This window comes from Octodon degus, unplaced genomic scaffold (genome assembly GCF_000260255.1).
Source record: "Octodon degus isolate 3935 unplaced genomic scaffold, OctDeg1.0 scaffold00061, whole genome shotgun sequence".
NCBI lineage: Eukaryota > Metazoa > Chordata > Mammalia > Rodentia > Octodontidae > Octodon > Octodon degus.
The window spans coordinates 7,627,894-7,642,358 of record NW_004524637.1 but is presented as its reverse complement, the minus strand read 5'-3'; the positions used below and the strand labels follow the sequence as shown (position 1 = coordinate 7,642,358).

At 42.9% G+C, this 14,465-nt stretch overlaps 1 protein-coding gene across 1 annotated transcript in view; it reads left to right on the top strand.

The window, feature by feature from the left end:
• Lca5 (LCA5, lebercilin) overlaps positions 1-14,465 on the top strand; it is a 46,503-nt gene that overhangs the window by 1,799 nt on the left and 30,239 nt on the right. The window contains exon 2 of the mRNA XM_004634371.2: positions 2,781-3,310. Coding sequence (XP_004634428.1) covers positions 2,781-3,310 — 530 coding nt within the window. The remainder of the gene's footprint in view (positions 1-2,780; positions 3,311-14,465) is intronic.

Below are 14,465 nucleotides of genomic sequence, written 5' to 3'. Positions count from 1 at the left end.
TTCTAACAATTCAGTGCCTTTCTTTTTTTCTTTTTCTAGGCTTGAGCTTTTTCTTTTTCCTCTCCCTCCTTCCCTCCTTTATTCTCCCTTTTCTTCCTTCCTTCTCCCCTCCCCATTCCCCTCCCCACCCTCCCCTTCCCCCATTCCCTTCTCCTCCCCCCATAAAACACATCTATTGTTCCTAAGAAATAATTTGTGTGCCTAGGATATTACGCTTAGGAGTACTTTAATTTTTTTTTTTTTTTTTTTTTTTTTTTAACCTCCTCCCTGAGTAGTAACGGCCACCTGGTTCAGGAGCCAGCACTATGTAAGCCTTACTCCAGAATATAATTGAGAAAAGGCTGTGAAAAAGGTTCGGCACTGACTAGGAAATGTAAATTATTGTCTTCTCTCTGACTTATGCTGCTTTCTGCTGGGCACTGTCTTTTGAAAGAATTAAAATCTATGCTAAAAAAAAATTCTATGCTAATTTGACCACTTTGACCAAGCAGTATGACTGAAACGATGCCCTCCTTTGAACACTAATTTCTCCTGGTTAAAATCCCATCACCAGCGTAAAAACTGTGGAAAAGGCAAATGTGAACACAGCAGCGTTGTAGACTCTTGCCGTTATGGATTTGCATTTTTAATAGCAAATCTGCCTTCTTATTTTCAGTGTTTTATTTTTTTCAAATAAAATTGATACTCTAGCAGAATATCTGTGTATAATCTAATGGGGTTTTGCGCTATGCATTTTTGTATATTATATATTCACCCATTTATTTTAAAATCAGTAATATGAGCTTGTCTTGATTTTTGTTAGATGCATAGTTTACTTTTAGTATTAAAAAAGGAACTATTTTTCCTTTTTCAACACCTGAGGTAAGAAAAGTCAGTGTTTCCACCCGTTGGCAGTGGTGACTGACAAGGGGCAGGTGCGGAACCAGCCTGAGCAGGGAGTTTTCTTGCGTCTCTCTCACTTTGTTTCCTCTTGATAGTTTCAAAAATAAAAATGAAAAGGTAGGACATTTTTTATTTTAGGTTAACAATCAGTTTGTAGTCAGTCAGACTAATAAAACATCCTGAAAGCAAATGTTCAGATTTTTAGAATGTTAAACAGTTGGCTGTGAAAACCCTTTGTGGCTAAATAGTTGAATAAAGTGTCCGTGAAAAGCTTTTACCCAGATTCTTACCGAGGATTGAACTCAGCGCCTTGCGCTTGCCAGGGAAGCGCTTATTCCACCGAGCCATCTCCCCGGCCACGCAGGGCCCCTTAAGATCAACTTCCTGAAATCCCACTCACGCCTCGCAGGTCTTGTGATCTCCGCGTGGCACAGTCCACTGCGAGTGAGCTTCCAGCCAGGTGTGACCAATGCCTACCGCTGGGTGGTGCTTCCCGTCCCGCGAGGGCGGTCCTCCTTGCTGTTCATCTCCCCTTCCAGGCGCCCAAGCGCGTGTCCGATTCCGTGGATGTTCACAACAGCACCTATAACCCTTCTCATCGTTCTAACGAAGCTTTATAATGTTAAATGGTACAAATTGTTATTTTCTTGCTAGTTTTTACATAGCAAACCAGGTAGCCGTGGCTTTCAGCACGGGAGGCTGGCTCAGTGTTTCCTCCGCTTTTCCCCCTTCTGAGCTCTGGAAAGTATTTCCTCCTCGACAAAGCTGACCTTGGAGGTGACCTTGGCGGTGACTTTCGTTATGCTTACCTAGGATGGACTTGGAGCTGCCGCACGCGTGCACGCATATTGCGGCTTATCGACCCTGAACCCTTTACCCTTGCTGGTAGCCAAAAGGGGAGACCAGAGTCCTAGGAACTTTTAGTGAGAGGAAAACCTGGCAGATTCTGGAGCAGTGCTGTGACTTGGTGTGTGCTCTTCAGCTGTTTCCTACATGCAAGTTTCTAGGGTGTAATGTTTTTCTTGCTCTTAAATGAGGTCAGATGTTGATTTGAGCAACACACACAAGAAGTTCCCTGCGGGAGCGTCTTGAAGCGCACCGTGCTGCCGCTGCTTTCCTAAGGGCTCCATGGGATTGTCACGGAGTCGCTAAGCCACACACACCACACACCCGGGTCCAGGCCTTCTGATGACGCAGCATGCTGTCATCCTGTTTCCCCAAATAAAAAGCTGAACTAAATTTAGAAGAAACATTTTTATGTTTCAAATAATGATGCCAGCTATCCAGGCACAAAGGGCTTGACTGCCGGTGCGCATGCCAGGATTCTGATCCGCCGTCCAATCTGTAATGTTCAAAGTGCTAAAACCTGGCGAGGCCATCTCTTACAGCACCTTACAGTGATCTCATGATTTCATGTTAACTGCTGGATGTCTCACGCCAGGCAGGTGCTTGCGCTGCTCAGCTCTCTCTCCAGCTGGCAGATCTTCATATTCTGAACTGTTCTTAGAAGGTTCCCAAACCTTCTCAATAGAAGCATATTAAAAGCCTTAATAGGACTCTATGGTTAATGACGTATTATAAAATTTTCTTTTTTAAAAAAATCTTTTTTTATGTATTTGGTACAGTGTCTCACTACACAACTTGGACTCACTGGAATTACAAACGTGCATCGCCATACCCGGACTCTGTGGCCTGCTTTTGCTACATGTGGTGCAGGGAACTGGTCCCGGGTCCCTGCGCTTGCCTCATCAGGCGCGTAGTCTGCTGAGCTATCTCGCCAGCCCTAAAAATCTCCTTTTAAAGAACAAAATTAAACCATGTTATGGACCAACTTGTGCTTGAATAAGTGAAATCACACTGCGTAGCTTTCGCCTTATCTGACCACTATTCCTTTTCAGCCCCTAGGAAACCAAGCCCGAAGCGCGCACCCAACAGAAAGGGAGTCAGAGTGGGATTTCGGTCCCAAAGCCTCAACAGAGAGCCACTTTGGAAAGATCCTGATCTCGTGACAAAACGAGTGCTCTCTGCAAGACTGCTGAAGATCAATACCCTGCAGAATGAAGTGTCTGAACTCCAGGTCAAGCTTGCCGACTTGCTGAAAGAAAACAAGGCTTTGAAGCGGGTACAGTACAGACAGGAGAAAGTCCTGAATAGGTTTGGAGATGCAGAGAATGAAATCTCCCAGCTTATAGTTCGTCACAACAATGAGATTACAGCCCTCAAAGAACGCTTAAGAAAATCTCAAGAGAAAGAACGAGCAACTGAGAAAAGGGTGAAAGATACGGAGAGTGAGCTGTTCAGGACCAAATTTTCCTTACAGAAACTGAAGAAGATCTCTGAAGCTAGACACCTACCAGAAAGAGATGACCTGGCAAAGAAACTGGTTTCAGCGGAGTCGAAATTGGATGACACTGAAAGAAAAATCAAGGTAGCATTGTGCTGGCTTCTAATTGTGCTGTCTTGGGTGGTTAGTCATTGAGTCGCTTGTGCTCTTATTCCGCAGTGATTGCCATTTGGTATTTGCTTAGAGATGAAAAATACTGTCAGTAGGCCGGCCAAATAGCTCAGCAGATTAAAGTGCCTGCAAGCACGTGCAGGGGCCAGGGGTTCGATCCCCAGGCCTGCCGGGCCAGCCCCGCCCCCCCAGGGCACACTGTGATGGCAGTTGAGACTGGATGTGGTGATGCGCCTGTAATCCCAGCTCTTGGGAGGCTATAAACTGGTGGATCACTACAAGTCTGATCCAGTAGTAAGACCCTGAACACCCTGTAGACCCTTCCCTAAAATACAAAAAGAAAAATACTGTTGGTGTTACCTTTCTGAATTAAAAATTAGCAAAGATTTAAGATTGTTAATTTAAGAGCAAGATGCTAAAGATCATATAAATGAGCCATATGTTGATAAATGAATGCTTAATTCTGTAGATCTTAGTTATTTGGGGGAAATATTCTGTTTGGTTATTTGATTCTCTAAAATTGAAAATGAGGGCTGGTGATATAGCTCAGTGGGCTAAGCGCTTGCTTAGGCAAGTGCAGGGGCCAGGGTTCGATCCCTGCATCACATGCCGCGCCGGCCCCGCCCCCATGCACGCTGAGCTGGCGATGGAGTCCGGGCATGGTGGCACATGCCTGTAATCTCAGCACTAGGGAGGCAGAAAACAGGAGGATCACTACGAGTCCGATCTGCATAGCGAGACCCTGCACAAAAAAAAAATGGGTACAGGGAGATAGCTCAGAATGGTCCTGAGTTCATTCCCTCATACCACAAAATAAATAAATAAAATAAAATAAAATTGAAAGTGATACAGTAGGTGCCACAGCACATAAAACTGCCCCTTTGGGGCCATTGGATGGGACCTCCCTTGTAGGTAAGCCCCTGTCCTGCACCTGTACACATGGCAGGCTGGCTGGAATACATAGCACATCACTGGTGGAAGGGTGTGGCCTTACGTTCCAAAGGAAAAACTGATGGAAAGTGAAGGGAGAATATCGAATAACCAGTCCAAGAATACAGTAGCACCTTTAGAAATATTGATTTCAAGGGCTGGTGCGCTGGCTCAGCAGACTAAGTGCCTGCTTTGACAAGCACAGGGACCATCCCATCCTGCATGCTGCGCCAGCCCTGCCCCCAGGGTGCTCTGAGCCAGAGAGTCCGGGCGTGGTGGCGCGCACCTGTAATCCCAGCGCTGGGAGGCTGAAAACAGGAGGATCACTGGGAGTCCGATCTGTGTAGTGATCTGTGTAGTGACTTTGTACCAAATGCATAAAATGAATATATAATATATTATATATATATTATATATATATATTTAAATATTTCTGTGGAGAGCAGAAGAGTCCTATGTCATGACTTTTACACAGGCAGAATATATTAGACACCACTTGCCGTCTTACTGACAAAACCCTGACAGTCAGGTTCTGTTGCTTACAAATGACAGGTAGTTTGTAAAGTTCGCAAAGATTGGGGAAATGTACAGAAATGGTGTGCACTGTGAGAGCTCTCTGAACACAAGAAGTTCAAAACAATAAATAAATTGGACTTACACACTGTATTAGCTCGGTGTTTGTAACCCAAACAGGTTGTGCTGCTTAGTCCATATGTTATGCCGCATCCTGGGTACCAGTGCATGCTGAGGTGGTTGCTTAGTAAGTGTAGTGAGGTACGTCCAAGGCCAGCAAAGGTACCTGCTTTATTCTCCGGAGCTTGCAACCTTATCTTGTGTTCATTTCGTAGACGACAATGCTATTGCATAGTTCTTCCAGCAGTCACCAGGGTAAAAAACAAAACTTTTTTATCAGGGCCACTTACTCCTGAAATGAGAAGGAATGGCCACTAGAAGCAGTGTCACCATGAACAACAAATAACTGACATTTTAATTTTTTTTACAGGGCAATATAAATTGTACCATCTAGTAGATTTTAAAATTAGGAATGAAGAGTCCTGAATACTAATCAATACATATGGTGAGTCACTGTGGGGCAACGTGAAGCTACACCTACGGTGATAGCTTAGCTCACACGCTTAATTCTTTCTGTAATTCTGGTCACAAACCCAATTGGCTAACTGGGGCAAATTCAGTGGTTCGGCTGAGTGTGAACCTTATGGGGGAATTTGGTTGGGTTCTCTTTCAATTTGGTTTGCAGCCAGAATCATAAAAAGACTGAAATTCAGGAGCTGAGGTGCCACTGTACAGAGAGAACACGAAGCCACAGGGCATTCACACCTGTCCACCAAGGCGCCATCCACAGAGGCACTGTCCACAGAGGCACCGCCCACCAAGGCCCCACCCACCAAGGCCCTCAGAACAGGGCCATAATTCGTGGCATAGCTAACACCGGCATACAGGTCACCCCATGGGACAGTCAAGCACCCAAGTACCACAGAGGAGTCAGACTGCCCGGGGCTTGTTATAAACAGTTATAAAGGAGTTGTTGGGGAGAGGAGAAACGAAGAAGAGAACAAATTAGGGGTCAGCCTGTGGACTCGGGGCAGATGAATACACATTGTATGGCTGCTCACCTGGGGCCTAAAAGTCTGCCAGGTGTGGTGATGAGTGTTTGAACGCGCCATGCAGTGACTGGCATTTTATTTTTCATACTAGATTTTTAAGTCTTTTGTTGTTGTTTTTATCTTTTGAGTTTATTGTAGATCAACCCACAGTTGTAAGGAAATGATATAAAAGATCCCATATATCTTTTACTTAATTTCTCCCAGTGGTAACAAGTTGTGTAATTATAATAAAATATTATAATCAAGAAACTGATTTTGATACATTGCTATAATTCATCCTACTTATGCAGATTTTGTCAGGTTTCTGTGTTCACGTATGTAGTGTTGTAGGCAAGGTTTTCTCCTGTTCTTTTTGAGAGAAGGTCTCATGCTGTGTAGCCCAGGCTGGCTTCAGATGTGTGGTCCTTCCACGCTAGCCTCCCCCGAGTGCTAGGCTTGCAGGTTGGCACCAGCCAGTTCTGTGCAGCTGGACCACGTGTGTGAGTCATGTGACCATGGCCACATTCAAGATACCAGAGACTGTGATCCCAAGAGGGCTTCCTGTTGGCTTTCTATGGCTGCAGCTGCCAACTCCCCTTTAACTCGTGGCATCCACTCATGTGTTCATTGTCTCTAGTTCTGTCATTTTGACAATGTTATATAAATGCAATAGTACACTGTGTACTTCCCATGTCCACACACTTCACTGTGACATTCAGCCAAGTTGTCCCATGTGGCAGCAGTCAGCAGTCTTTGTCCACTACATAGCCACAAGCAAAACAAAACCAAAAAGCCGAAATAAAAAAATGACATATCGACATTTTGGCTGCTCTAGGACTTCTGTCTTTCCATATAAATTTTAGAATCTTTTCTAAACTTTCAAATACCATACCTTTTTGTAATTTGGATAGGGACTGTATTAATTGTAGATTAATTTATGGAGAACTGACATCTTTTATTATGTTTAATCTTCCAATTCCTGGTATGTCTTTTTGATTTTTAAATGCTCTCAGTTCTGAGCCACATTACCCTTAAAGTTTTACTTTCAATTCTTAAAGCTTCTGTTGTAAAATTATGTTTTGCAAAGGATTGTGAATATTTTATGTATACAAAGAAATGACTTGCTTTTTAGAACTTTACTCAAAGAGTATTGGATTTATAAACTCTGTACCTAAAGTTTGATAGATCCAAACTGCATTCTTTCTTCTGTAATTGAAATTATATTGGAGGGACTGGGGAGACAGCTTAGTAGAGTAAGCACTTGCCTGGCAAGCGCAGGGTCCTGAGTTCAATCCCCAGTACCGCCCCCCCCCAAAGAGAGACATTTTATTGGAATCAATATTTACTATGCAATTCTTTTATTTCTTTTACTGTACAGCTATTAAGACACTTGAGTAGGGAATCTCATTTCCGCTGCTGCTTGCTACCCTTAAGGACAGCCGTGGGTTGGGTACAGCCCAAAGGAGGATAGTCGTCTCTGCTCTTAAGCCTTCATGCTTTTGAAGCTTTGGCTTTTAGCAAGCCACATTAGGCACAATTTTGTCTATCATCATCTCAATAATCAGTTCAGACCTGGAAATAATTACTATTGATGTTCTTATTTTGCTATGGAATTTAGCGCTTTCTGTGCCTCATTCGGTATTTTAAATGCATCTAACTAGGCTCCGTAGTCTGTGTATATCACTAATTGGTTAAGGGAGAAAGTTAAGGGCTCCATTGTGGTATTCAGTTTTGCAAATTAACTAAAACCAAAGAGAATCTGGGATAGATCTTGAAACTGCTGTCACTTCCCAGGGGTGCGCACCGTCTTGTGCTTGTCTCGAAGAATGACTGTCGAGGCTGAGAAGCTCTGGGGCAATAGCTGGCTGCTATTCAAACTAACCGGAGTAGGCAGTGGAGGCCCCTGCCCTCCTCCTTGTGCTGCTCCCGGATGGCGAAGCTGGGCAGCGCCAGGGGGAGGCAGTGGCGGCCGTGGCGACGATGGCGGCTTCACCGCCTGGGCTTAGCGGGCTACCGATCCTGGCCCTTGTAGCTACGGGCTGGGCCTCAGCCCAGGCAGAGGGTACAGCCTTTCCGGATGAAAGCCCGAGGCTGCTGAGTCCCCGGAGCAGAACTCGCCTGCACGCCACCTCGCAGACCCCGAGCATCCCTAGCCGCAGCCTCTCTCACCGGCGCACACCCCCCCCCTTCCACCCCTCGATGGGCGCATGGCTTGCGCCAGCGTGCGCAGGGGTTTCTGTGCCGCTGTGGGCGCCCCGAATGTGACGGCAAGTTGACCTCGCAGCATGCGGAGGAACGAGAATGGCAGCGCCACTCCTGAGCCAAGGACTGGAATAGAAGTTGCTGGAAATTAGCATTTCTGTACCCAGTCATGGATGCTTCCCAAGAGTTTAAGAAATTTTCAGAGAAGGCTGCCTGCATAGTAATTGCAGCTACCCTTTTTAGAAGATTTAAGCGAACCATTTGGAAGCTCCCTGTAGGTGCATTCCAAGGGCAAAGTGACACTTCGAGTTGGGTGTGTGGGGGCGTTCATCATGGTGAATGAGCGGCAGAACATGTCGTTCCTAAGCAAGATGAGGTTATTCCAGTTTGAGGGATTTTTCACTGGGCTGGATGAACTCATTTCTGCCTGGGTATAAAATTATTAAAATTACATACACAAAAAGTCAACTGAAAAATGAAAACAAGACAGAAGCAAATAAATTTGGACGGGTATTATTGATAAATTTGAATTAAGAGAGATCTTACCATGTAATGCCAGATTCTTTATTAGAGTTTTCCGGCTCACTCTTGTTCCAGGCAAGAATTGATGTAGCTTGTCCGGTGACTGCGAAGGGTGGGCCTGTGGCCACCTGGCTTGGCCACTGTCAATGGCGTCTCCCTCCAGGCTGGAGAGGCCGAGCAAGCTCAGGGCCCAGAGCTTGGTGGTGGTTAAGATTTTAAATCTTGTGCTGAACATTTCCCGCTCAATGACTTAAGCATATTAAACAGTGCTTTTTAGATAATCTAACGGAACTTTGTTGGAAACCTAAAAATAAAAAAAAAGGGCTCTCTGCTTTAAAAAGTGGCAAAAAAAGTGAGATACTTGTGTTGGAAATGAGTATTCTGATGGCAATTAGTGGCGGTGTGTTTTTATTGTACTAGTGTAAAAAATTAAACATGCTTTTCAGTAATGCCTCATATATGGTGTAATATTGAAATCAGGTTAGCTACATTAATCTCTTCAAGTATTTCCCTGTGAAAATTTTCAGAGGCATTTCTTCAGGCTTTTGGAAAGGAATATTATTTTACTATTATCAATAGTTAACCTACCTTTTCAGATTTATTGAAGAGTTGTCAAATCAGTGTCATTTGAATATATTTTATACTAATATTTCCACATAGTACTAATTCAATAAAATACTTAAGTAAAACTAAGATCTATTTATGTACTTAAAAATAACTGAGGATGGGGCCAGGGACATGGCTCAGTGGAATAAGCGCTTCCCTGGCAAGGGCAAGGGCCTGAGTTCAAACCCCGATTCTACCAAAACCCCCCAAAAAAGTGAGGACCCCCTGTGTCTGATGTTTACCATATTAGAAATTAAAATTGAGAACTTGAGAGAATTTTAATGTATTTAACTCATTTAAATAATAGGCTTTTAATATAGATTATAACTGCATATTATAAAATATTTTAATACAAATACCTGTATTTCTCAAACCACAAATAAATGAGGACAAGAGTGGCACGCCCCCTCCCTGTCTTTCTATCTGTGCACACCCACCCACATATATATGTAAATTTCCTTAACACAAGAGTTGATAGAGGAAACCAGGGTCCTCATTTGCCTGTGCAGTGTGCTACGGGCACAGATGTCTATAGTGTAGTTAGAAATTAAAAATGTTTTAGTCTTTTCATATACTTAGATATTCTTTGATATTGTGTACACTAAAACTTAGTGATAGTTCTTAACAGTTTAGAATCTAAAGCCATACTGATAAACTTCCTGCATTTAGTTGCATTATAATCTACTAGTTTGTTGTCTGTGAGTAACTGTTGTACCTGCTCGTGATTTTGTAGCATTATGCATTGATCATTTGGGAAAATATTGGTCCTTGAGTTGTAACAGTGGCCTAAATGTTACTGTTTTTCACGACCACATATATGTAACTTGTACTGTACACCTATCATAAGACTACACTGTAAATTCATGACACAGTGTGAGTGAAAAATAGCAAATAATATCTTACAGTTGTGAATTTTAAGTCTTACCCTTGAAAAATCTTCAAAGTATCTCAGAGACACGGTTTCCTACAACATCTTTGGGATTTACTAATTTAATGTAAGCAGTTCTTTGTAGGCCACTTCAGGAGTGATTCCCGACACGTGGTTTCTTTGCACAACTATCTAGCTGCGCCATTTTCACTGGACCTGTATTTGCTTCTAATAGGGGCTCCAGGTAGAGGCATCCATTCCGTGCTGACCCTTAGGAAGACAGACTTTGGGGTTCTCCCTCTTTTTGGTTAAGGATGTAAGAATTAATCATAACTGTCACCAATGGAAGGTCATGGAGAAAATATTATGCATTGTAATAAGAAACTATAATCATTAAGTCAAAATCTTTATAAGAAGTTCAATAAGTATAACTGCATATACATAATTATTAAAAGAACTTCAGTAAACTGTAAGGTACATGTTTAATACATGAAAAATCTGACTCTTTAATGTCAGGTTGACCAAGAATGAATTACTTTGTAAATAAAAGCCACAGTGAAGCTATTAGACATTGCACCTTTTTTAGCAATTTGTAAGGACTTTGGGGAATGGTTTGCATGTCATAGAGCTCAGTATGATAGAACTGAAACGAAGTTTGAGTCAACTTCCTTGTGGTAGATTTTCCTCCAAGAGATGGGCGAGTCTCCCTGATGCTCAGCTGCCTTCAAGGTCTGCGTGTGTAATAATATTGTTCCTTGCTATAATCCGTTTTCAAAGACAAGAACTGATTCAGCACTGTCTTCCTGGATATGGCGGGCTTATTTCTCTTCACCTTGCCCTCGAGGGCACAGTGTCTGCTCTGAAAGTGTTTCTACTCTTTCATCCTTCTGGAGTTCAACTGCAGAAGCCTGCATTTGCCTCACAGGCCTGTTCTGTGCTGTTCTAACAAGAAAGCTAATCAGGACAGAGCCATGGAGGTCAGGCCAGTGGCCAGCGCTGTTCTTGTCCCGTTTTGACTTTGTAAAACTCTCTCAACTCCAGGTTTCACTTGCTTCTTCTGAGGAATTACATGGGGTGACTTCTGAGGTGCTTTCAGTCTGAAATGCGAGAAGCCGAAAGCCATACTTTTAAAAGCATTTCATGGGCTGGTGAGATGGCTCAGTGGTCTAAAGCACCTACTTAGAACAAGCTAAGCTAAGCAAAGCACAGGGACCACAGTTCAATCCTCCAGCACCACATGCCAGCCAGCCCCGCCCCCTGGTGGGCTGACTGGCCACACACACACACACACACACACAAAATAAATAAATATTAAAAAAATTTTTAAAAAATTAATAAAAGCATTTCAGCATGCTGAACCTTCGTTCCCACCCTACCAAAATTAAGTCACCTGTTATTTCTATTTTTGAATGTTGAGAAATGAAAAATTCCTAGTGTTTAAAGAATGACTTGCTTATAAAATGTACTGTTACTCACTGAAATACTCCTGAATTTTAATAATAATCCAAAGAATTGATAGTATTATAAGTACATTTTTAGCTTCTTAGAAGTCAGTTTTATGGACCTACATTAGGACTGCATGACGATCGCATTCCTCACGGAATCTGATCTGTGCGTTTTCCCATTCCCCTCCCCTCTCTTCAACTCATTTGTAAAGCTTGCTTACTTTTCCAATTGATCCTTCTTTTCTCCCTTTTTTCTTTTCCCTTTTTTCCTCTCCTCTTCTTTAGTTCCCCTTTCCTTTTGAACAATTTCTTCCTATTTTGCAATATCTATGATGTATTTTGGATATTATTTATACTTTGAGTTTCTCACACCAGCGAGACAACGCAATTTTTCTATGTGTGTGTCCAGTTTATTTCACTTAAGAGTATGGTCTCAAGGTCCACTTAGTTGTAAGAGTCTCAATTTCATCTTTATGGCTGAGTGACATCTATCTGTATCTGTAGTTATATCTCCATCTCCACCCACTCATCGGTTGATAGGCATTTGGGTTGGTCCTAAGAGTTCTCTATTGCAAACAGCACTGCTGTTTACATGGGTGTGCCTATATTATGGTAGTGTGATGCTTTTAATTAACCCAGGAAGGCACCATGAAGAGGTATAGCTGGGCTGAGAAGAATCTGTTCATTTACTTATTGAGGAACATGTACACGGATTTCCACACTGGTTGCACCAGTACACTCCTACCTACAGTGGACAAGGATTCCTTTTTCCCCTCAGCCCTGCCCACACTTACTATTGGTTGATTTCTTGATGATAGCCATTCTTTCAGGAATGAGATGGGATCTCAGTGTTCTTTCAGTTTGTATCTCTTCAATGAGAAAAATGTTGAGCATTTTTTTCATGTATTTACTGTTTGTCATCTGAGAAATATATTTAATGGAGATGTCCATTTTTGGGTTAGGTCCTTAAACTTGGAGGGTCTGAATTTTTTATATATTCTAGGTTTAATTTTTGGCATGTGAAAAATGGCTTATTCCAGCACCATTTATTAAAGAGGCTGTCTTTCATCCAGTGAAGGTATTTGATCCCTTTCTCAAAGATAAGGTGGCAGAGCAGGTCTGGAGTTGTTTCTGCATCTTCAAATTTGTTGCATTGAGCCTTGATTCTGTTCCCTGTATCCACCCCCCAAACCATGCTGTTTTTATCATGGTAACTTTACAGTATAATTTCCAGTCAGGGATTGTGATGCCCCCTACCTTGCCTTTGTTGCCCATAATGGTTCATGTATTCTAGCTCTCTCCTGGATCCAAATAAATTTTAGGATTGTTCTAATTCTGTATGGTATGCTATGTGTTTTTTTTTTTTTTTTTTGTAGTTAACACAGGGTCTCACTACACAGATTGGACTCAGTGATCCTCCTGTTTTCAGCCTCCTAAGCATTGGGATTATAGGCGTGCACCACCACACCCAGTCTCAATCACCATCTTAGCACATCCTGGAGGTGGGGCTGACCCAGCACGCTGGGAATCAAACACCAGACCCTGCTTTTTTCTAAGCTGGTGCTTTAATCCACTGGGCTATCTAGCTAGCCCTTGCTATGGGTATTTTGATCAGGATTACATTAAACCTCTATAACCATTTTGAGAGTATAACCATTTTCATTATACTGGTTCTTCCTACCTAAGAACAAGGGTTATATTTCCATTTTCTGATACCCTCTTAAATCTCCTTTTTCAGAGTACTATAGTTTTCAATGTAAAGGTCTTTTACTTCCTTTGTTGGATTGATTCCTAAGTATTTCATTTTTTTTCCCTGATGTTATTGTGAAAGGTGTGGTTTTCCTAATCTTTCCCAGTGAGTTTGTTGTTTGTGTACAGGCAGGCTTTTGGTACTGGAGTATTGACCTGTGTCCAGCTAGGAGCTCAGCTCCCTGACCATGCGTATCTCCCATGGCTGTGGCTCACTCTGGCACTGGGAGCCACTACATGGAGCCAACCCATGGTTTTAGTGAATGCTGAGTTCACTTGGCCCTTTTCCAAAGTGGCAGTTAGCCAGTTGCCCCTTCCAGGGACGCCCAAATGGGACTGCCTTCACCCAGCTGCCTCTGCAGTGCACAGCTTCTACTGCTCTGTTCCACTGCTGTGAGTCTCCATGGAGGCCTCTGGGGTCACCAGCAGTCACTGTGCCTCTGCAGGTCTCAGCCACCTCTCCCAGGCATGACCCCAGGCTCAGGGGGAAGCGCTGCCGCGTCCCTCACCCCTCTGCCTTGAGGTCCCTCGCTTTGCTCTGCCTGAGGGCTGCAGTTCTCACTTAGGATCCCTGCGGGATCCTGGGGACCCATTACCCTCCTTCACCTCTTCCTGGTGTAGCTGTATTCCAGCATCTGGACTCCAAAACTGGGGGAGGCTGTTTCTCTGCTGCTCACCACTCTGCCATCTTCCCAGAGTCTTTGAAATGTATTTTGTAAGATGATGATGATGATGATGATGATGATGATGATGATGATGATGATGATTAATTAATTTATATAATAAAAGGAACCAGGGATTGAACTCAGGCCCTTGCACCTGCCAGGGAAGCACTTATTCCACTGAGCCATCTCCCCGGCCCCTTTGTAAGATTATTTTTTCAGTTTCCGGAGAGAAGAGATTTACATAAAGCCATGAAATCTCTGGTTGAGGGGTAAAGTTTAAAATGACTGAAAATTTTCACTGTAAAAGACATTTCCTTGGTTAGATTCTTTTTTTTCCCATAATTTTATTGAGAAACAAATAGCAATGAGACAATTTCAAACCAAATTGGTAGGACAGTTTCAATAATTCACACATTGCATACATTCTTCCTAGTGGTTAATTGCTGTACAAGATGTGGACATGATATCCTATTTACAAACACCATTAGAACAAATCACTCTATTCATTAAGAGAATGTAACTATGTATCTATCCTAA